Here is a 19,172-nt window from a genome sequence, read left to right on the forward strand (position 1 = left end):
AAATTCGTCATTTTGGAGCCACATTGATGAGAAAAGTGTTTCGACTATGTAATAAAACCACTTTTATTGTTTAAACCACTTGAAGACAAAAGAGTAGACTTTCTTCTATCTGTTACATATAAAGAATTACTGGTAAATGGAAGCCACCTCCGTCAGTGGGATGCCAAAAACACTATCCCCTTTTTTCCGTATTTTGACAAATTTATGGAACAATCTGCAAATTTGGAGCCCCCACTGAGGCTAAAGGGTGTTTCTGCTAAAACGCAATCAATTTTCTTCTCTTAAAACCACATGGAGACAAAAGAATTGCCTTTCTTCTATCAGTTACATAATAAGAGGTGCTGGTACAGCAAAGCCTACCCCCGTCAGGGGCTCCTGAAATTACCCACCCCTTTTCTGTATTTTACCTTTTTTTATTAGAAAATCTGCGAATTTGGAGCCCAAATTGGGGCAAAAAGATGTTTCTCCTAAATAGCAAAACACTTTCCTTGTCTTAAAACCTCTTGGATGCAAAAAAGTAGTATTTTTCTATCTGCTACATTATAACGAAGTACCGCCATATCGAAGCCTACCCCCTCAGGGGGCAGCATTTCGCATTTTTCTAGGAAAATTCGCCATTTTGGAGCCCCAACTGAGACCAACGGCGTTTCCGCTTTGCAGAAAGTCGTTTATATTGTTTTGTAACTTGTGGGAGACAAAAAGGTAGGATTTTCTGAAGACGCGCTCTCACACTAAAGCATACCCCCGCCAGGAGCTCCCGAAATCACCCACCCCTTTTCCGTATTTTACCTTTTGATTAGAAAATCTGCGAATTTGGAGCCTACATTGAGGCACAACGATGTTTCTACTTAACAGCAAAACACTTTCATCGTCTTAAGACCACTTGGATGCAAAAAGTAGTATTTTCTCTATCTGCTACATTATAACGAAGTGCTGCCACATCGAAGCCTAGCCCCTCAGGGGGCAGCTGAAGTCACCCAACCCCTATTTCGTATTTTTCTAGGAAAATTCGCCATTTTGGAGCCCCAATTGAGACCAACGGCGTTTCCGCTTTGCAGAAAGTAACTTTTATTGTTTTGTAACTCGTGGGAGAGAAAAGGTAGGATTTTCTCCATCAGCTTCATTTGAAGACGTGCTCGCAGAAAGAAGCCTACCCCCAACAGAGGATTTGACCCCTTGTTCAGGTAAATTAGCATTCCTGCTATATAATGAAGCGAAATTATTTTTTGAAGCAAAATAAAGATTAAATAAAGTGTTTTGCTGTTTAGGAGAAACATCTTTGTGCCTAAATGTTGGCTCCAAATTCGCAGATTTTCTAATCAAAAGGTAAAATACGGAAAAGGGGTGGGTGATTTCGGGAGCCCCTGGCGGGGGTATGCTTCAGTGTGAGAGCGCGTCTTCAAATAAAGGTGATGGAGAAAATCCTACCTTTTTGTCTCCCACAAGTTACAAAACAATATAAATTACTTTCTGCAAATCGGAAACGCCGTTGGTCTCAATTGGGGCTCCAAAATGGCGAATTTTCCTAGAAAAATGCGAAATGCTGCCCCCTGAGGGGGGAAGGCTTCGATGTGGCGGTACTTCGTTATAATGTAGCAGATAGAAAAATACTACTTTTTTGCATCGAAGAGGTTTTAAGACAAGGAAAGTGTTTTGCTATTTAGGAGAAACATCTTTTTGCCCCAATTTGGGCTCCAAATTCGCAGATTTTCTAATAAAAAAGGTAAAATACAGAAAAGGGGTGGGTAATTTCAGGAGCCCCTGACGGGGGTAGGCTTTGCTGTACCAGCACCTCTTATTATGTAACTGATATAAGAAAGGCAATTCTTTTGTCTCCATGTGGTTTTAAGAGAAGAAAATTGATTGCTTTTTAGCAGAAACACCCTTTAGCCTCAGTGGGGGCTCCAAATTTGCAGATTTTTCCATAAATTTGCAAAATACGGAAAAAAGGGGATAGTGTTTTCTGCATCCCACTGACGGAGGTGGCTTCCATTTACCAGTAATTCTTTATATGTAACATATAGAAGAAAGCCTACACTTTTGTCTTCAAGTGGTTTAAACATTAAAAGTGGTTTTATTACATAGTCGAAACACTTTTCTCTTCAATGTGGCTCCAAAATGACAAATTTTCCAAGAAATGGGCAAAATACGAAAAAGGGGATGGGTGACCTGGGGCAGCCCCTGAGAGGGTAGGCTTTGTTGTGCCCTCACTTCTTTAAATGTAGCTGATAGAGAAAAGCCTACTCTTTCGTCTCCAGGTGATTTCAAGAAAATAAAAGTTGTTTTTTTACCTAACCGAAGCATCATTTTGCCACAATGAGGGCTCCAAAAGGCAAGATATTTTAGTAGTCAAGCTTCGGATAAGGGTGTGGTACCTTCGACAGGCTCTTGCGGGACTATGTTTTGAGGTGTCTGAATGTAATTGCTTGCGACATGCAGAGCAATCCCTCCTCTAACTTTTCCTAGAGTTTTCATTAACATAAAAGTTGCTTAAATGTGTAAAAAAACGCCTTTTGCCCTCATAGCCACAATGTAATATACACTTTTCTATCGTGACGCTCATTACATGCATTAATGCGTGCTAGTCACACCAACAAAGGCGAGGCAAGACCGATTGAGTCTATTGTACTCTTTTGAAAGGCAAGCTAGCGAGCGCATTGAAATCGGTATTACTAGTTTGACTAGTGACGGAGGTTGCTTTTTTGTGTTATTTTATCGCAATATCGGGGAATGCATATGGAGGTATTTTCCCTATATCTAAGAAAGTTAAGACATTAATACTGTCATGAAGCATATCAATGTTCTCGTTAATATATTCTCTTTCGTGTTGAATGCTGATATTTTGCATTGATTGTTGATATTAATGAGAAAACAGAAAAATATCAATGCACATGCAAATTTTTGCCTAAAAACATGAAAATTTTGGCATAAATTCTTATATTTTTCAAAAAATATTAACCGGACTGTCCTGAAAACACTTGCAATCGATTTCTACTGTCTGAATCAATGTGAAATGCGTATTTATTTAATATTTTTCCATTGTTTGTGCAAAAATATGAAAATAATTGATTTTCATGAAAAATTCAAGATGGCCGACAAAAATGGGGCCCTGTGGGCCCTCCGTACAGGATTTGACCCGGCAGCAACACATTTTCTTGACCACTGATATCATGCCAACATCTTGGGACCATCAAACCTTTTGTGGCCGATCAGCTGAATAAACTCTCCCAGCCCCCGGACTATAAAGATGAAGAGATTGGGAAAGTAGTGGAAGTAGGAGAAAGAGAAAGGACAGTAGGAATAGATGAAAGATGCAAGAGAAATATATTATAATATAAAATGTGAATATACATAAAATCATTCCTCTGTTCCACGTCCAAATACTCCCTAGGAGAAGCGGGTATATCTCATCCCATCTGGAAGAACTAGAGTCTCTACGGTGTGGCACACGTTGTGGATTACAGCTCTATCCCAAGAGTGGCTTATCGTCGTGGCTCCACCAGCCGATCGGATGGTTTAGGCCTTGGAGAAAAGGTAATCTGCCTCGGTCTTAGTAGACTGGTCATTGAAGAGTATTTACTCCCAGGTTTCTTCCTCGGTCGAGACTGATTCCGGCCCTTCATCCGAGACTGGTCCCAGAACCTCAGTCAAGACTGGTTCTGGCTCTCCATCCGGGACTGGTCCCGGTTCCTCAGCCGAGACTGGTGCTGGCTCTTCATCCGAGACTGGCCCCGATTCCTCAGCTGATACTGGCTCTGGCTCTTCATCCATGACCGGTTCCTCAGCCAAGACTGGCTTCGGTCCTTCAGTCGACACTGATTCAGGTTCGTCAGCTCTATCCGTCCTCAAGGGTGAGGCAAATGGAGAGATGATGGCTGGCATCTCGAGATCGGTAGTGGTGAGCTCGATCCTTCTCACTGGGGACTTGCGTCAATCAGACCTCCTAGAAGACGATGAAGAATGGTAGCGAGGGGGAATAGGCTTCGTTAATGGAGCTCTGTCCTGCCGATGTCTATCTTTTTTGTGGAACTTTACCATCTCCTGTATCGTACTTCTGTATTCACAGTAACGACACCAGAAGCTCAATGGCCTTCGTTGGAAGTTTACCCGGCGTCTCACGTGGCGGTTCATCTATGTAGGGAATGAAAAGAACATATTATCAGTGCTTCTGATAGTGTGGTTATTTTTATTTTTATTTCTTTAAAAATTTTTTTTTTTAATGGGTGATTGGAATTTGAACAGAGAACTTCTACAATCAATAAAAATAATTTGGATGGCGGCGACTTTGTCTTGGATAGCGACCAGATCCTCCTCACTTCCAGTTGGTTCTTCGTCATTTTCGTTGTCTCGTTCTGTACTCTGGTCTTTGGTTTCATCATCATTGGTCTGGTCGGTGACCTGGTTCCAGTTACATAGTTCGGTTCCTTAATACTTTTTTAGTCTGTCTAAGTGGACCACCTTTGCACGACATCTAGGACTTTTCTGGATGCGAAACGTGACCTCCGACATCTTCCTCATCACACGAAATGGGCCTTCCCATTTGTTTGTGAGTTTAGGGCTCACTCCCTTCTTCCTTGCATCGTTCCGTAGCCAAACATATTGCCCAACGTTAAAGGTTTCCCCAAACATAGTTGCATCATAGTTCCTTTTCTGTCTTCTCAAGTTAGTGTCCCCTTCCTTCATCACAGATGAATACATTTCCTTCATTCTGTCTTGAAGATTGGCTGCGTAGTCAGTTTCAAGTTCATTTTCCTTGTGTTGATCAACATACAAGTCCATTGGGTGAGTAACCTCTCGCCCAAACATCATCATATTTGGCGTTTCTTGAGTAGTTTCATGTACCGCACTTCTATAAGCGGCTGTCGCAAAGGGAACATATTTGTCCCAATCTTTCTGATGCTTGTCAGGATCTATCATTGTTCCGATCATCCCTAGCAAGGTCCTGTTCAATCTTTCCACCATCCCATCAGACTTTGGGTTATAAGCGGTGGTTCTAGTCTTCTTAATACCAAGAATTTGGCAGACTTCCTCAAATAACTTAGACTCCAAATTGCGACCTTGATCTGAATGTATTTCCTTTGGTACCCCATAACGACAGATGAATTCCTCAACTAGCTTATTTGCCACAGTATGTGCTTGTTCGTTGCGGATGGCGTATGCTTCCACAAACTTTGTGTAATAGTCTGCCACAACTAATATGTACTTGTTCTCATTTTCGGTAGTTGGTAAGGGTCCCATTATATCAAGTGCAATCCTCTCCAATGGACCACCAGATCGTCTCTGTTGTAACGGCGCTCTTTTCTTTCTTCCATGGGACTTCTTTTCCCACACATCAAACATTGTCGAATGAAAGACCTCACATCTGCCTTCATGCCCACCCAGAAATAGCGAATCAGGGCACTTCTCAAAGTTTTCATGGACCCTAAATGTCCACCTAGCCTGCCACCGTGAATCTCTTCCAGTACTTCTTGTACTCTTTGCTTTGGCAACACAAGTCTCCATCTAGAATTTTTTCTACTTCCAACATGTACCTCATTTACGAAGTGTGTGAAAAGTTACACATTCCAGTGTTTATTATCAATATGAGGTTTATTATGTTCAGTATCAAATCAATATGTAGTTTACTTTCTAAAATTTTAGACCTCTTAATTGTGTTTTCCATTTTCCTTCTTTGTTTGATCTTTAGAAAAGGCGCTTTTTGTCTCACCTGCATAGCAGAGTGAGACTATAGGCGCCACTTTTCCGACGGCGGCGGCGACGGCGGCGGCGGCGTCAACACCAAATCTTAACCTGAGGTTAAGTTTTTGAAATGACAGCATAACTTAGAAAGTATATGGACTTAGTTCATGAAACTTGGCCATAAGGTTAATCAAGTATTACTGAACATCCTGCCTGAGTTTCATGTCACATGACCAAGGTCAAAGGTCATTTAGGGTCAATGAACTTAGACCATGTTGGGGGAATCAACATCAAAATCTTAACCTAAGGTTAAGTTTTTGAAATGTCATCTTAACTTAGAAAATATATGGACCTAGTTCATGAAACTTATACATAAGGTTAATCAAGTATCACTGAACATCCTGCATGAGTTTCACGTCACATGACCAAGGTCAAAGGTCATTTAGGGTCAATGAACTTTGGCCGAATTGGGGGTATCTGTTGAATTACCATCATAACTTTGAAAGTTTATGGATCTGATTCATGAAACTTGGACATAATAGTAATCAAGTATTACTGAACATCCTGTGCAAGTTTCAGGTCACATGATCAAGGTCAAAGGTCATTTAGGGTCAATGAACTTTGGCCAAATTGGGGTATTTGTTGAATTACAGCCATAAATTTGAAAGAGTGTTGGTCTAGTTCATAAAACTTGGACATAATAGTAATCAAGTATCACTGAACATCCTGTGCGAGTTTCAGGTCACATGATCAAGGTCAAAGGTCATGTAAGGTCAAAGAACTTTGGCCACGTTGGGGGTATTTGTTGAATTGCCATCATATCTCTATAAGTGTATTGGTCTAGTTCATAAAACGTGGAAATAAGAGTAACCAAGTATCACTGAACATCTTGTGCGAGTTATAGTAGTTTTCAAAATCAGCACTGCTGCTATATTGAATCGCGTGATGCAGGTGAGACGGCCAGAGGCATTCCACTTGTTTAATGGAATGCATTTTTTTTTTTATTATTCCAATAACGAATAGGTATATTTAATTGGAAAGGAGGAAATAAGAAAGGGTAGGGTACGGGAATAGAATCTTCTATCTTTATTAAAAGTACTCTGTTTTACCATCCATCGTTTATACTATATTTTTTCAACCAATCTAGTCTTTCTGGTTAAATGGTTCCTTGTTCTCATTTAATTGGGTCCTTTTTTCAAAGTTTGTTGGCCTCACTGGAAATAAGCTTTCAAGCTTTTGTAAGTTATCCTGTTCAAGTCAACTGAGTTTATTCTCAGATATATGAAATTAATTGTAAGTTTTATGGTGACTTCGCAAATAAAATCAGTGAATCACTAGCGTACCTACGGGGGGGGGGGGGGGGTCCCCCTGACAAGCCACAACCCATGCAAAGGACATATCCCTGCCCCCCCGACGAGCTTGAAAGACCTTTTTTGCCCCCCTGACGAGCTTGAAGACTTTTTTTTTTTTGCTTGTCAATTTTTTTTTCTGGTACAAAATCCTTTATTTGTGATTGAAGACCTTTTTTTTTTTTTTTTTTTTTTTTTTTTTTGCTTGTCAAATTTTTTGGTGGACGGTTTTGCCCCCCTGTGGAAAATCCTAGGTATGCCACTGCAGTGAATAATCCATCAATCAATAAATCAGCCTTCAAGCAAAAAATCATTCACAAAAATTAATTAAACTATTTCATATATATATATTTGCAGGTGGATCATCTTGCGTCTCTGGAATATATTCACGCACACGGTGATGATCAGATGATTGACCATATAGGTTACGACCCAGAGAATTGCCATGAAGCTTACTCTGAGTGGGACCATGGTAGTGGTCTGCAACCTTTTGGCCCAAGGATTCACACACGGATTGTCCACCTCCATGGGTGTGTTTTATGGAGAATGGAAGAGGGAGTTTGAAGAGCAAGCCGCCTTGATAAGCTGGCTTGCTACATCGGTGTTAACCATTCTTCTTGCAACATGTAAGTGTTTGGGTATCCTGGGGTGGTATTCTGGAACACTCATAACTTTTGTTATAAATTTTTCTTTACGAGATGTGACACCACTATGATTGTCACAAATCGGTATTCTGAACATTGTCTTTTCCCTGTCATATCTCTCTAAGTTCCTGCCCATCTTTTTGGAAGCAAACCAATCAAAATTATAGTTAGTTCCCAGTTGGAGCCCTTCTAACCAATAGGAAGGCCCCGTGACAGGTAGGGCGTATCCCCAATACAGTTGCTGGCATCGCGCAACTACGCGTATATTGATGCGCTTGATTACAAAGAGAGACAGGGAGCTGTGAAGGATTTTAGAGGAGAAGTAGAAAAAGAAGAAAAACAGAGAAAAAAGGAGGAATTAATATGTAGGGCCTAACTAAATGTAGCATGAAAAAATAATTTTGAAAATTGTCATGAATGATGAGTGAAACTAATATCACAATCTAATCTAAGTGATATCATAATATGCTTGACATTCAGTCGGCAGGGTATCGGGATATTTGGTACTTAAAGATATATGACAACATTTATGACTGCTACCCCCTGTCATAATTTTTTGTCATATCTTTTGCTTGTGTAAAAGGATTACGCGCATTTAAAGCAGCGTATTTTTGGTGCGCACTACAGAGAAGAGACAAAATTTATGAAAATTTTTGTGACAAAAGTTATGACATCACCAGAATACCGATTTTATAATATCTCTGAGAAAAGATAAAATATGGAGAAGAGACAATGTTTAGAATACCGCCCCAGGGTCATTCTATTGTGTTGGGGGCACAAATTACAAAATTTGAGTATCAACTGTTTCATTTTGTAATTCTAATCGATTTAGATTTGGTTAAGTTTTGGTGCATCAGTGTGAGGATGGACTCCTACGATAGCTATCCATGTTTGAATTTAAAATCTTTTATGGATTTCTTGCAGTTCAAATTTGATATTTTGGGGACGTTTCATGGATATCACACTCACAATATTTTTCTATCAGGGTGATTGTGATTGGCTGGTGTGATTGTGTAAATTCATCACATCAAAAGGAACTTTCTTGAGAACTTATTTTATTTTTTAATTGCTTTGTTCTTTTAACAATCAACATTGTTTTAATGATTCCATTTATGAAACAAATTGTATCTATCCTTTCTCCACTCATATCTGCTATTAAGCTCCTCTGGCCGGTGCACTCGTCAGACATTTTGGTGTTTGTGGTGTAATGGTTGCCGGTGCTATCCTTTCAGCTTCTGGCTTTGTTGCTGCTTCATATGCTCACAACATCACCATACTCTTCATTACAATTCCATTCCTATCTGGTAAGACTATGTGTCAGTTTTTGTAATTGTATTGTGATTTGTATCTCAGGTTAATTTTTGTGGTAATTTGTGAGGTTTGGACATTGTCATTCAAAATCAGTGTAAAGTTTAAAAGCTCAATAAAACAGATAAAAATTGTTTCCTGTGTACCCAAGGTTTAATGGGTATAGGAAATGTTTACATTTTAGGTGCATGTTTAAGACTTACCTTCACATCCTCCTAATAAATAAGTATTTTTTTAATGTGAACCATGGTGATAAAACAATAGATTTTATAGCTTTTAAATTTACAACTTACACATCTTTTTAAAAACATCATTATTATTAAATAAAAACCTTGTCTTACATTCTTTTGAAAAACACAAGTATGAATAACAATATTCCTGGAATCATTGGTACATTTTGTCTTATACCTGAGATTTCCCACTCATGAATATTATCAATGTCATTTATATATATGTAACTTAACTTCAGTTTCTCAAACATATTTTTGTATGTTTGCATGTGTTTCTGATTTTAATTCTTTTAACAAATATATTGAAACTAATTTCCTACCTTGAGAAATAGGCATGTATATGACATGTATAGTGGTAACAAAGCAAATCCGAAAGATAATGCATTTCTTGCCAATCAAATATTTATTCAAAGTTAGTCAAATATTTGATGTTGCCTACGTCATCAGGAGTTAAATGACAATGATCAGATCAATGATAATCAGAAGGTGCATCCTCAGACAGAGGTTGCTTCATGTATGATAACTGGCTGAGGATGCTTTTAATAGGGAACATCAAAAATTTGAGTAACTTTGAATTTAACATTTGATTGGCAACTTTGGGTTTGCTTTCATGGTTATCACTGCACGAAGCCAATACGTGAAACTATATGGATATAAACTCAAGATGAAACAAAAACTCTGTAATGAAATTCATGAACATTCTTTCATTACAGAGTTTTTATTTCATCTTGAGTTTTTTATAATGAAACATTAAGACACATTGCAATAACAATACAGCTTGCAATATAATTTGATTACTGCTGAGTCTTGATCTGGGGCTTATTTCATAAAAACTATTATACAATATACTTAGCTGACAAGTTTGCAGTTAAAAGCTACTGAAAACACTAAATCAGATTGACAGATAGTTATGTTTTTATTGAAATTATGCAGTTATCATTATTTAAACAAGTTTATGAATTGTGACCTTGTGCTAAATTGAGAGAAATCTCTCCATTCAGCTCAGTGGATCAACTACACTGAGATCGCTTGTGACGAAAAAGCATGCATCAAACAATGGCAACCACTGACAACTCCACGGAAGATGAAACTGATGAACTCAGACGAGAAAATATGACATGTCAGTAGCACTACCAGAGTTTAATTTAATTTGTAATTAAATTTCATTAATATAAGTTTTTAATCTGAATGTTGATATATCGTGAGATAGCTACAAAAATGACTACCAAGCCATTCACTTTCAGATAGATTTTTTTTAGTGCTGCTGTCACTTGTTTCGTAAAAAAACAGAAGTGGGGATAAAGTTACCGAAATCCGATCAGATCGTGGGATTGAGGTAGGCCTATTATAGAATCTGTTACTCGGGCCTAATAATCACGGTGTGATTTGTGTGGTTCAGCCCTCAAAATGGTGTAGGTCACAAATTTACAGCACTTGAGAAAAAGTTGCTTGCACATCAGGAAATATTTCAACTTCTTTTTTGTAAACATTTTGTTTTATTTTTATGCCTAGGTCTTGGTAGCAGCATGGCATATTCTGGTTGTATAGTCTGCATTTCTCAAAACTTCAAGAGGAATTATACCCTCCTGAACGGAGTAGCATCATCTGGATGTGGAATCGGCATGGTAGTATGGCCAATCATCTTTCAGCTCCTGGTTGACCAATACTCCTGGAGGGGTGCTATGATGATCGTAGGAGGGATGCAGCTTCACCTAGTACCACTGGCACTGCTGATGACAAGGCATTCCAAAAAGACGGACAATCAGGGGCATATGAAGCTGACGGAAACGGAACAGATTGGTCTGAGACAGCTCGTCACAGAGAAAGAGCTGAATCACAATGGTGTCGTGACGTATGCAGTGGATCCGTCTTCCCTTGGTGATGATGACAGTGATGATGGAATTGTGATTGAATGCGGAGGAGTGAAAGAACAGGAGGACAAAATTCAAGTGGTGGATTTCAAGGAATTAGATGAACCTGAAGAAGAGATTGTAGAGCCATATGATGAGATCAATGGCGTCGAACCGAATGCGTCCACTCAGCGCCTTACGATGGTCCGTCGGATTAGTCGACATGCCTCGATCGTTGGCAAGGGTGTGAAGACATCATGCGTGCAATCTACAGGACTATCTCTCTTATGGGAAAATCGCATATTTGCCTGTTACCTACCAATATCATCAACAGGAGGTGCTGTGTTTGGGACCTTTTTGGCTCATGCCGTATCCTGCGCTGTTCAGAAAGGCATCCCCAAGATTGAGGCAGCATCCTTAGTCTCTGTCGTTGGACTGACGAACATGATTGCACGGGCAACCCATGGAATGCTTCTCAACACAGGGCGCGTGCATCAGGTCTTTTTGTCAGCTTTCGCATATGGCCTTTCAGCAGCAGCCGTCTTCGTTGTTCCAAGTACTGATAGCTATGCTGTGATGGTTGCCTGTGCGTCGGGTATTGGCATTGGGTCTGGTATATACATTCCTCTTCAGATTGTTCTGGTTCATCATATGGTTCCAAAGCATCGGTTTCCTGGTGGGATTGGAATGGTGCTTTTAACGGTTTGCATCGGGATCATGACCAGCTCAACTGTGTCAGGTAAGAATGTCAGAAAAACTTGTTTGCTGTGCTGCAATGATCAGGCGGCTCCACTTCTTTTGCTGAGCCTGAATAGAGTATTTCAAATTCTCAATAATGTTGTACAAATACATATTCAGTACATTTTGGCTTTGGCTCAGGAGGTCATCAGCTTCTAAGTCATTGAATACTTAATGTCACAAAAAAAACAATTTGAATTTTAAATATCAATGTGGATCAGAACCCGGAACAATTCCTTCCATACAAATAATGATCATGTACAGCTTTATCTTTGCCCTACTCGGTTTAGGGAGATAATCTTAATATTTGATTTTGATAAAGCTAGTGGACATAAGTCATGAAGGTTATTCTTGTTCAAATAATTCTTTTCTCTTTTTAACAACTTTTATCAACATAATATCCATTCAAATTATTCAACCTCATCAGTATATTCAGTGTTGAGTTGCTTGCATATATTTCAGCAAGGTGTTGCTATATTAGAAGACTTGTGAACAGTAGAAGTCACAGTATTTCAGCATAGCTTTCAAATGACAGGTATATGAAATGCCAAATGAGGAAACAATAGTTATACCTGATTTTATGCATTTATTCCTTTTGAAGGGCTACATTTTTTGTGCATCAAGTAGTTACATGGTACATGCAGATCAGTGTTCTGCTATATTTAGAATATTAATATTCTTGTTATTCTTGAATATTGACTATCACAGATCTTGGGGCAACTATATAAAAGATGGTTGTCCCAAAAAAACTCAATTTTTGAAAATTTTAGGGTTGATTTTGGCTGTAATGAAGTCACAATTGTGTGTTGCCCTCCAGTATCTCTGATGCTGGTTCGTAGCTGTAGTTGAGTTGTTGCTTAATCATATCCCCCTCTCTCTCTCTCCCTCTCTCTCTGTGTCTGTCTGTCTGTCTTTCCATCACAGGGTACATTTTAGACCAGACCAACAGCTATCAGATGGCATTCATCTTTGCAGGTTGCATGGGGCTGATTCCGTGTAGCCTAACTTTGATCAATCATATCATCTGGAATTATTGCACGAAAGACGAGCGCTGGCCTCCGAAGGTGAACCACCTGGTGCAGGAAAAACAGAAGGAATGAATGAGAGGAGATGGCTTGTCATGCTCCTACAGTATCACAGTCCGACCGTATATCCGATGATCATTTGTGAGGCATCCTCTATCCAACAGGCACGTTGCAGGGGAGAATACGGATTAATCAGTAAAATTACAAATGATGTCATATCCCAGGAAAACTCTCGAGTTTAAATTGTCAAATCTTTTGAAGAGAAATGGGTAAATGATGCATTGTGTTCAGTACACTGATGTTGATTAACCTTGACCCAGGTGAGGTAAATGGGTACCGGCAGGAAATAATTCCTCTAAAAGCTGTGTGCACCTGATAGGTAGCCTAGCTTAGCCGGGTAATAATAATAGCAGGGAGAACAGTTTTCGGAACTGAAGTGGCTACCCTGGGTAAATATACCGTTATTTATTATTATTATTAGTGCAACTTGTGTGCATATATATATATATATATATATAAATAATGAAGCACACAAATTTGAACTTGCCTGGGCCCCTTTGCATAAAAGTTACTATTATGGTAACTTTGCCATCCAATTGCAACTTTCATGGAATCCTTGATTTTGATTGGTTGATGAGCATTGTTTCCATGGTAGCTACCATTGGATGTCAAAGTTACCATAATAATAACTTTTATGCAACGGGGCCCTGGATTCAATCCCTTGCATGGAAGGGAAAGTAAACTTAGGTGCAATTTCTGTTCAAACAAAGTATGTACCAAATTAGAATTTACCCTCAATTTGAGATAAAATAGTTTAATAGTTTAATTAATCAATATGGTATAATTAGACAAGCAAACCAACCAGACAAAATCGAAAAGAAAGTTGCAGTCTAACTTAACTTTGTAAGCAAGATATGAGATTTTTCTTGAGATCCAAATACTTTTACCAAGAAGTATCTTATTTCAAGATTACTGTTTACTCTTAAAGAAATGGTATTATGTTTACATCATTTATGGGTTAATGTTTTGCTTCTTTTAATTTCAAGCACAATTGACTTTTTACAAATCTTATTTAATTTAGTAATGTGTTGTAATAAAGCTTCTTGCCTCTTTTTGTCTCGCCCACCAGAGGTGAAGGCGAGACTTAGGGATCCAAATGTTGTCCGTCCGTCACAAACATTATGACACATAACTCCGCAACCGTATGTCTCTTTTCAACCAAACTTGGATGGTAGATGTACTTAGGGGACCTGCATGTTACTCTGCAGTCAGAGGTCACATGGTAAGGTCAAAGGTCATTTTAATGTCAACGTTAAAGTTTATATGCAAGACTCTCTTATGACACATAACTCTGCAACCGTACGTCACTTTTCAACCAAACTTAGATGGTAGATGTACTTTGGAGACCTGCATGTTATGCTGCAGTCGGAGGTCACATTGTAAGTTCAAAGGTCATTTTCAGGTCAAGGTTAAAGTTTACATGCAAGACTCTTATTACACATAACTCTGCAACCATAAGTCACTTTTCAACCAAACTTAAATGGTAGATGTACTTCAGGGACCTGCATGTTATGCTGGAGTCTGAGGTAACATGGTAAGGTCAAATGTCATTTTCAGGTCAACGTTAAAGTTTCCATGCAAAACTCTCTTATGACACTTTACTCTGCAATCGAAAGTCACTTTTCAACCAAATTTAGATGATAGATGTTCTTAGGGGACCTGCATAAGTGCATAGTATGCTGCAGTCGGAAGTCACATGGTAAGGTCAAAGGTCATTTTCAGGTCAACGTTAAAGTTTACATGGAAGACTCTCTTATGACACAACTCTGCAACCGTAAGTCACTTTTCAACCAAACTTAGATGGTAGATGTACTTAGGGGACCTGCATGTTATGCTGCAGTTGGAGGTCACATTGTAAGGTCAAAGGTCATTTTCAGGTCAGTGTTAAAGTTTACTGCAAGACTCTTATGACACATAACTCTGCAACCATAAGTCACTTTCAAATCAAACTTGGGTTGTAGCTGTACTTGGGAGACCTGCATTGCGTTCGGAGGTCACATGGTAGGTCAAAGGTTATTTCGAGGTCAACATTAAAGTTTACATGCAAGACTCATAAGACAAATGTTATTCCATCCCAGTTATTTCACAATGAACTTTTGATACAATTCTGTTGCGTACCCTTGCAGATTGCGATATTTCTGGTCATTTTCACAAGTGGGCGAGACACAACATCGCTTATGCCTTGTTTTTAATATGAAAATGTCAAACAGATTTATTTTTGAAATATAGTGTTTTAAAGTTTGATAGCCATATATTTTTGATCTTGCGAAGATTAATTTTGATTCTGTCAAACGTTGAAAATCCATCTTGTAATTTAATGAGATGGTGCTATGTTAACTTGATTATATCATTGAAATGTATATCCAATTTCTTTATTGTACCAATTTTAATGTGCTCAATACAATGTCAGCGTTACATTAACAACTCAAGTAAAATACAGTACTCTAAATGATACTGAGTTATTTTTAGATCAGTTTTAGGGAATAATTCTCTTTGCATTGCATCACAATCTGCTACACAAAAAGTGCAGAACTTTGTAGTTGAGGTATTTTCTCCTATGACCAAACCGCCAATCAGATTTGTTACGCAAAATAATTTCCCGAGTTCGAGATCTAATTAATTGCATATATCTATTATGTAAATGTAGCCTCTAGATGATACAAGGTATATTTATTATTTAAGTATTTCTTATCATATAAGACAGTACAGCCTGTACAGGGTTCTATGTCTGATGTTTTTATGAAACATCAAGAGGCTGAATAGAGACTAAGTATAAAACCTTCGTGAAAGTTAGCTGAGCCTCATTGCCAAAACTAGTGTGGATTTTTAACAGTTAGGCCTACTATTTTCCCCCAGTGGGTTAAGAGCTAGTAAACTTTGTAAACAAGAATTTATATTTTTCTTAAGATCCACGCACTTAACCAAAAGTATCGAAAACATGGCTACACTTTTACATTATTTATAGGTTACTTTTTAGCTTCTTTTGCTTTCAAGTGTAAATGATATTGCTTGTATCACTGAATTCTAACCAATCTCAACTATAGTTCAGTGCCTAAGCTGTGCAGAGTTTACATTTCAAGAACAATGCGCCCGCCAGTCAGGTTACCGGGCAATTTTCAATGCTGTTCTGATTAAGAAGATCAACAACTTAATATAGCTAAAACCAGATTTTAATTCAAATATTCCGTTGAAATAATAGTCTGCCATCGTGTATATTTTAAAAATCACTGTCAAATTGCATGATTTGGACCTTTAAAGCCTGGCAAAAGCGTTGATAAATAATGTAAATCTAACAGAAGTGCAGTAGTTAAACTGAATAGTTTAACTAAGTTTTAACTTGGAACCATTTTTTAAAACCATTTATGAAGTATGAGAAATATACCAATACGTTAATCAAATGCACAATGCATTTATAAGGCAAACATAATATAATGTGAGATTTGTTCATGTTCCAATTCATACACACTGTTTTTTTTTTCCCAGAAAATATGAGTATTTGTTACTTTTGAAACAATTATCATTACAAGATTATAATGTAAACATGTTCTTTGTAGGAGGACTTCGGCTTTCAAGATATTGTGTTTGTTGATATGCCTCCTTTTCTCTGGTTTTATTTGTAGGTATTCATTGTGTTTTAAAGTGATCATTTCACTTTGTTCTGATTTAAAAAATTCTCCTTTTGGTTCCTGAAAATGGGCTAAACATTAGGCTTATAGTGTAAAAATACCATCCCAAAAGTTTCAAAGTATTATATTTACAGGATCAATTTTAAAACCTTGGAGATGTAAACCAAAGTTTGAAATAATTGGGAGTTGGTTTCAATGACTATGTGTATACAGGGAATATGTGCACCACAACACATTAATTCTAACACAGCATGACCTATGAGTGTGTACAAGGTATACACTGAATGTACAGTGCAGCTAATAGTGTGTGTATAGGAGATACACACAACAGAAGGCAGTCAAAATAGCCAACGGACTTTTTGAATTGGAGAAAACTGGTCATAAGCTGAACCCGTCTACTAGACGGTTCTCAAAATCAGGCTAATAAATTGCTACTTGTATCTAAATTAGAGTTTTTCATCCTATATTGTGGTCTGTTTCAGGGTTTTTGAGGACAAATACAGGCACTCATACGCACGTCTCAACTCAGTTTGAGAATTTTTTCAATCAGCTGCTCACAAAGTTAAACGATCCCTTTAATTGTTTAAATGATCTGTTTTTAAAAACAGATAAACTTTTAGATTGATGTACATTAAATAAGTTACCTGTATGTATAAAAATGTACTAAAATTATTGAAATTTGAGACAAAAAAAAAACAATTAAAGGTTCATTTAACAGGACTATTAATTGGTCATTGATCAGATGTAGATTTTGTTTGTTGAAACAGTAAAACCAAAGATTTAACATTTACATTCTACTTGTACTTGATTGATGAAAAAAATGCAATTATAAAAACTTACATGATTGAAAATTGTATGATTAAGAAAGACGATCTAATTAGATCTACAAGATGAACTCAGTATTGATTTAAAATATGTGTTTTAATGAGTAGATGCAGTACTTTTTTATTCTTGTACAATTTTTCAAGCATTGGACATCAATAATTTTTTTATAATAAAGTGTTCTGTTTAAGTGCATGAACTTGTTTGGAAGATCTGTAAATCAGGACATTATGATATTCGTAAAATTGATATTTGAAAAATTCTTGGAAACACAAATCTGCAGTAAGGTGCATATACAGTGTGCTCACAAAAAAGGAAACCCGTTTTCAGAGATAAGTTTCACAATTATTAAACATGTTTTTACTATGAATTCGATACTTTGGTAAGAGTGGAATCTCACGTTTAATTTGAGACCAACAGCTTAGCAAATCATTTACGCATGACAGGGTACAGACAATAAATATTGAGGCCTATAAAGAAACGATTTGCGCAGAAACTCAGTCAGAATCTAAATCGACTCTCATTTCAGGGATCAGTGAAACTTAAAGAATACAAAGGAAATGCTAATGATTCAATCGTCGAAGAAGCACGGTTGTCATATCACAAACCAATCTTGTCCAATATTTCAGCGCAGTCTGATTTTGGCATTAAAATTTCAAACTTGTCTTGCTCATTAATGCGTGAAGTGTTTGTCACACGATAGGTATCAATATGTAGAGGAATAATTGAATTGTATGATAGCGTAAATTAAATATAATGAATTTGCCTTTGAAGAAAAAAGATGTGGGAATCCTGGTTTCCTTTTTTCTGGGATGCACTGTATATTCATCTGGCATGGATACCAACCGTGGCCTGTGTTCCTATTGTTGATGGGTTTCTTTTTTTACCATTTCCCTCTCATTTTTTCTGCTTTTGTTACAACCAACTTCCCGTCAGGGGAAACTTGCTCTTTAAGATGCTAAAAATGAACTGACCTTATCAGGGACATATCAGTATACCAATGCATATATGTGTCTCCTGTTCACTCAAAGTTATACTGATTGTCAATCTGCAGAAAATTATAGTAAGGCTTACTAGGCAAATTATTATTATGAATAGTATTATCTCAAAAGGTATCCACTATTGTCAAGTAGCCAGTTCTTTGCATGCTGCATTTCTGGTTTAGTATTCATTAAAAAAAAAATCAATTTTCTTTGGCTTTGGTTTCACAATATTTTTCATTCATTATGAAGAACAACATTTTATTTTTATTCTTGGTACTATATATTCTGTTGTGTTTCTGGAAAGGTATTATTATGGCTTCATGTCATGGTATTGTTGATGCTTCTTATACATTATTTATTTTTGGCAAAAAGAAGCTGCTGAAAACTGCTTATCTAATCATGGACCTACTACTGTCAGAGTAGTAGGTCCATGATCTAATAAAAGAGAGCCAATTGAGTAAATTAGAAAGTCAAAAAGGGGCCTAAGCTTCCGATCCTAGCAGAATCTTCGTCGGAGGCAAAATGACAAACATATATATATGTGTTTGTCATTTTGCCTCCGACAAAGATTCTGCTAGGATCGAAAGCTTAGGCCCCTTTTTGACTTTCTAATTATTTATTTTTATGACTTCTTATACATATTTATTATTGATGAATTGTAATTGTGTCCCCCATTTATACCTATAATATAGTCTGTGTTGCCCCCTTCTCTCTCTCTCTCTGGTTTAATTTGTTAGGTGCCAAATTCATGCCATATTTTGATTTAAAAGATTTCAAAGTGAAATTGCAGGAATTGTTTTCTTTTTTTTGTATTAGAAAAATCAGGGCCCATATTCATAAAGTGTAAATAATAATCCC

General features: G+C 37.5%; 1 protein-coding gene across 1 annotated transcript; it reads left to right on the top strand.

The window, feature by feature from the left end:
- Positions 1 to 7,385: 7,385 nt before the first annotated feature.
- On the top strand, positions 7,386 to 17,541 carry LOC129256398 (uncharacterized). The gene is made up of 4 exons (XM_054894615.2): positions 7,386 to 7,654; positions 8,833 to 8,976; positions 10,723 to 11,799; positions 12,723 to 17,541. Exons 1-4 carry the CDS (start codon positions 7,474 to 7,476, stop codon positions 12,896 to 12,898), a joined length of 1,578 nt encoding a protein of 525 aa, XP_054750590.2. The 5' UTR covers positions 7,386 to 7,473; the 3' UTR covers positions 12,899 to 17,541.
- Positions 17,542 to 19,172: the final 1,631 nt, after the last annotated feature.

Source organism: Lytechinus pictus, chromosome 3 (assembly GCF_037042905.1).
Source record: "Lytechinus pictus isolate F3 Inbred chromosome 3, Lp3.0, whole genome shotgun sequence".
In the NCBI taxonomy this organism is placed as follows: Eukaryota; Metazoa; Echinodermata; class Echinoidea; order Temnopleuroida; family Toxopneustidae; genus Lytechinus; species Lytechinus pictus.

Excerpts from the sequence above, each read along its gene's own strand:
- LOC129256398 (XM_054894615.2), top strand. The coding sequence starts at position 7,474 with ATGAAGCTTACTCTGAGTGGGACCATGGTAGTGGTCTGCAACCTTTTG. Across the intron at positions 7,655-8,832 it reads AACCATTCTTCTTGCAACAT|CTCCTCTGGCCGGTGCACTC; the intron begins GTAAGTGTTTGG and ends TCTGCTATTAAG. Across the intron at positions 8,977-10,722 it reads TACAATTCCATTCCTATCTG|GTCTTGGTAGCAGCATGGCA; the intron begins GTAAGACTATGT and ends TTTTATGCCTAG.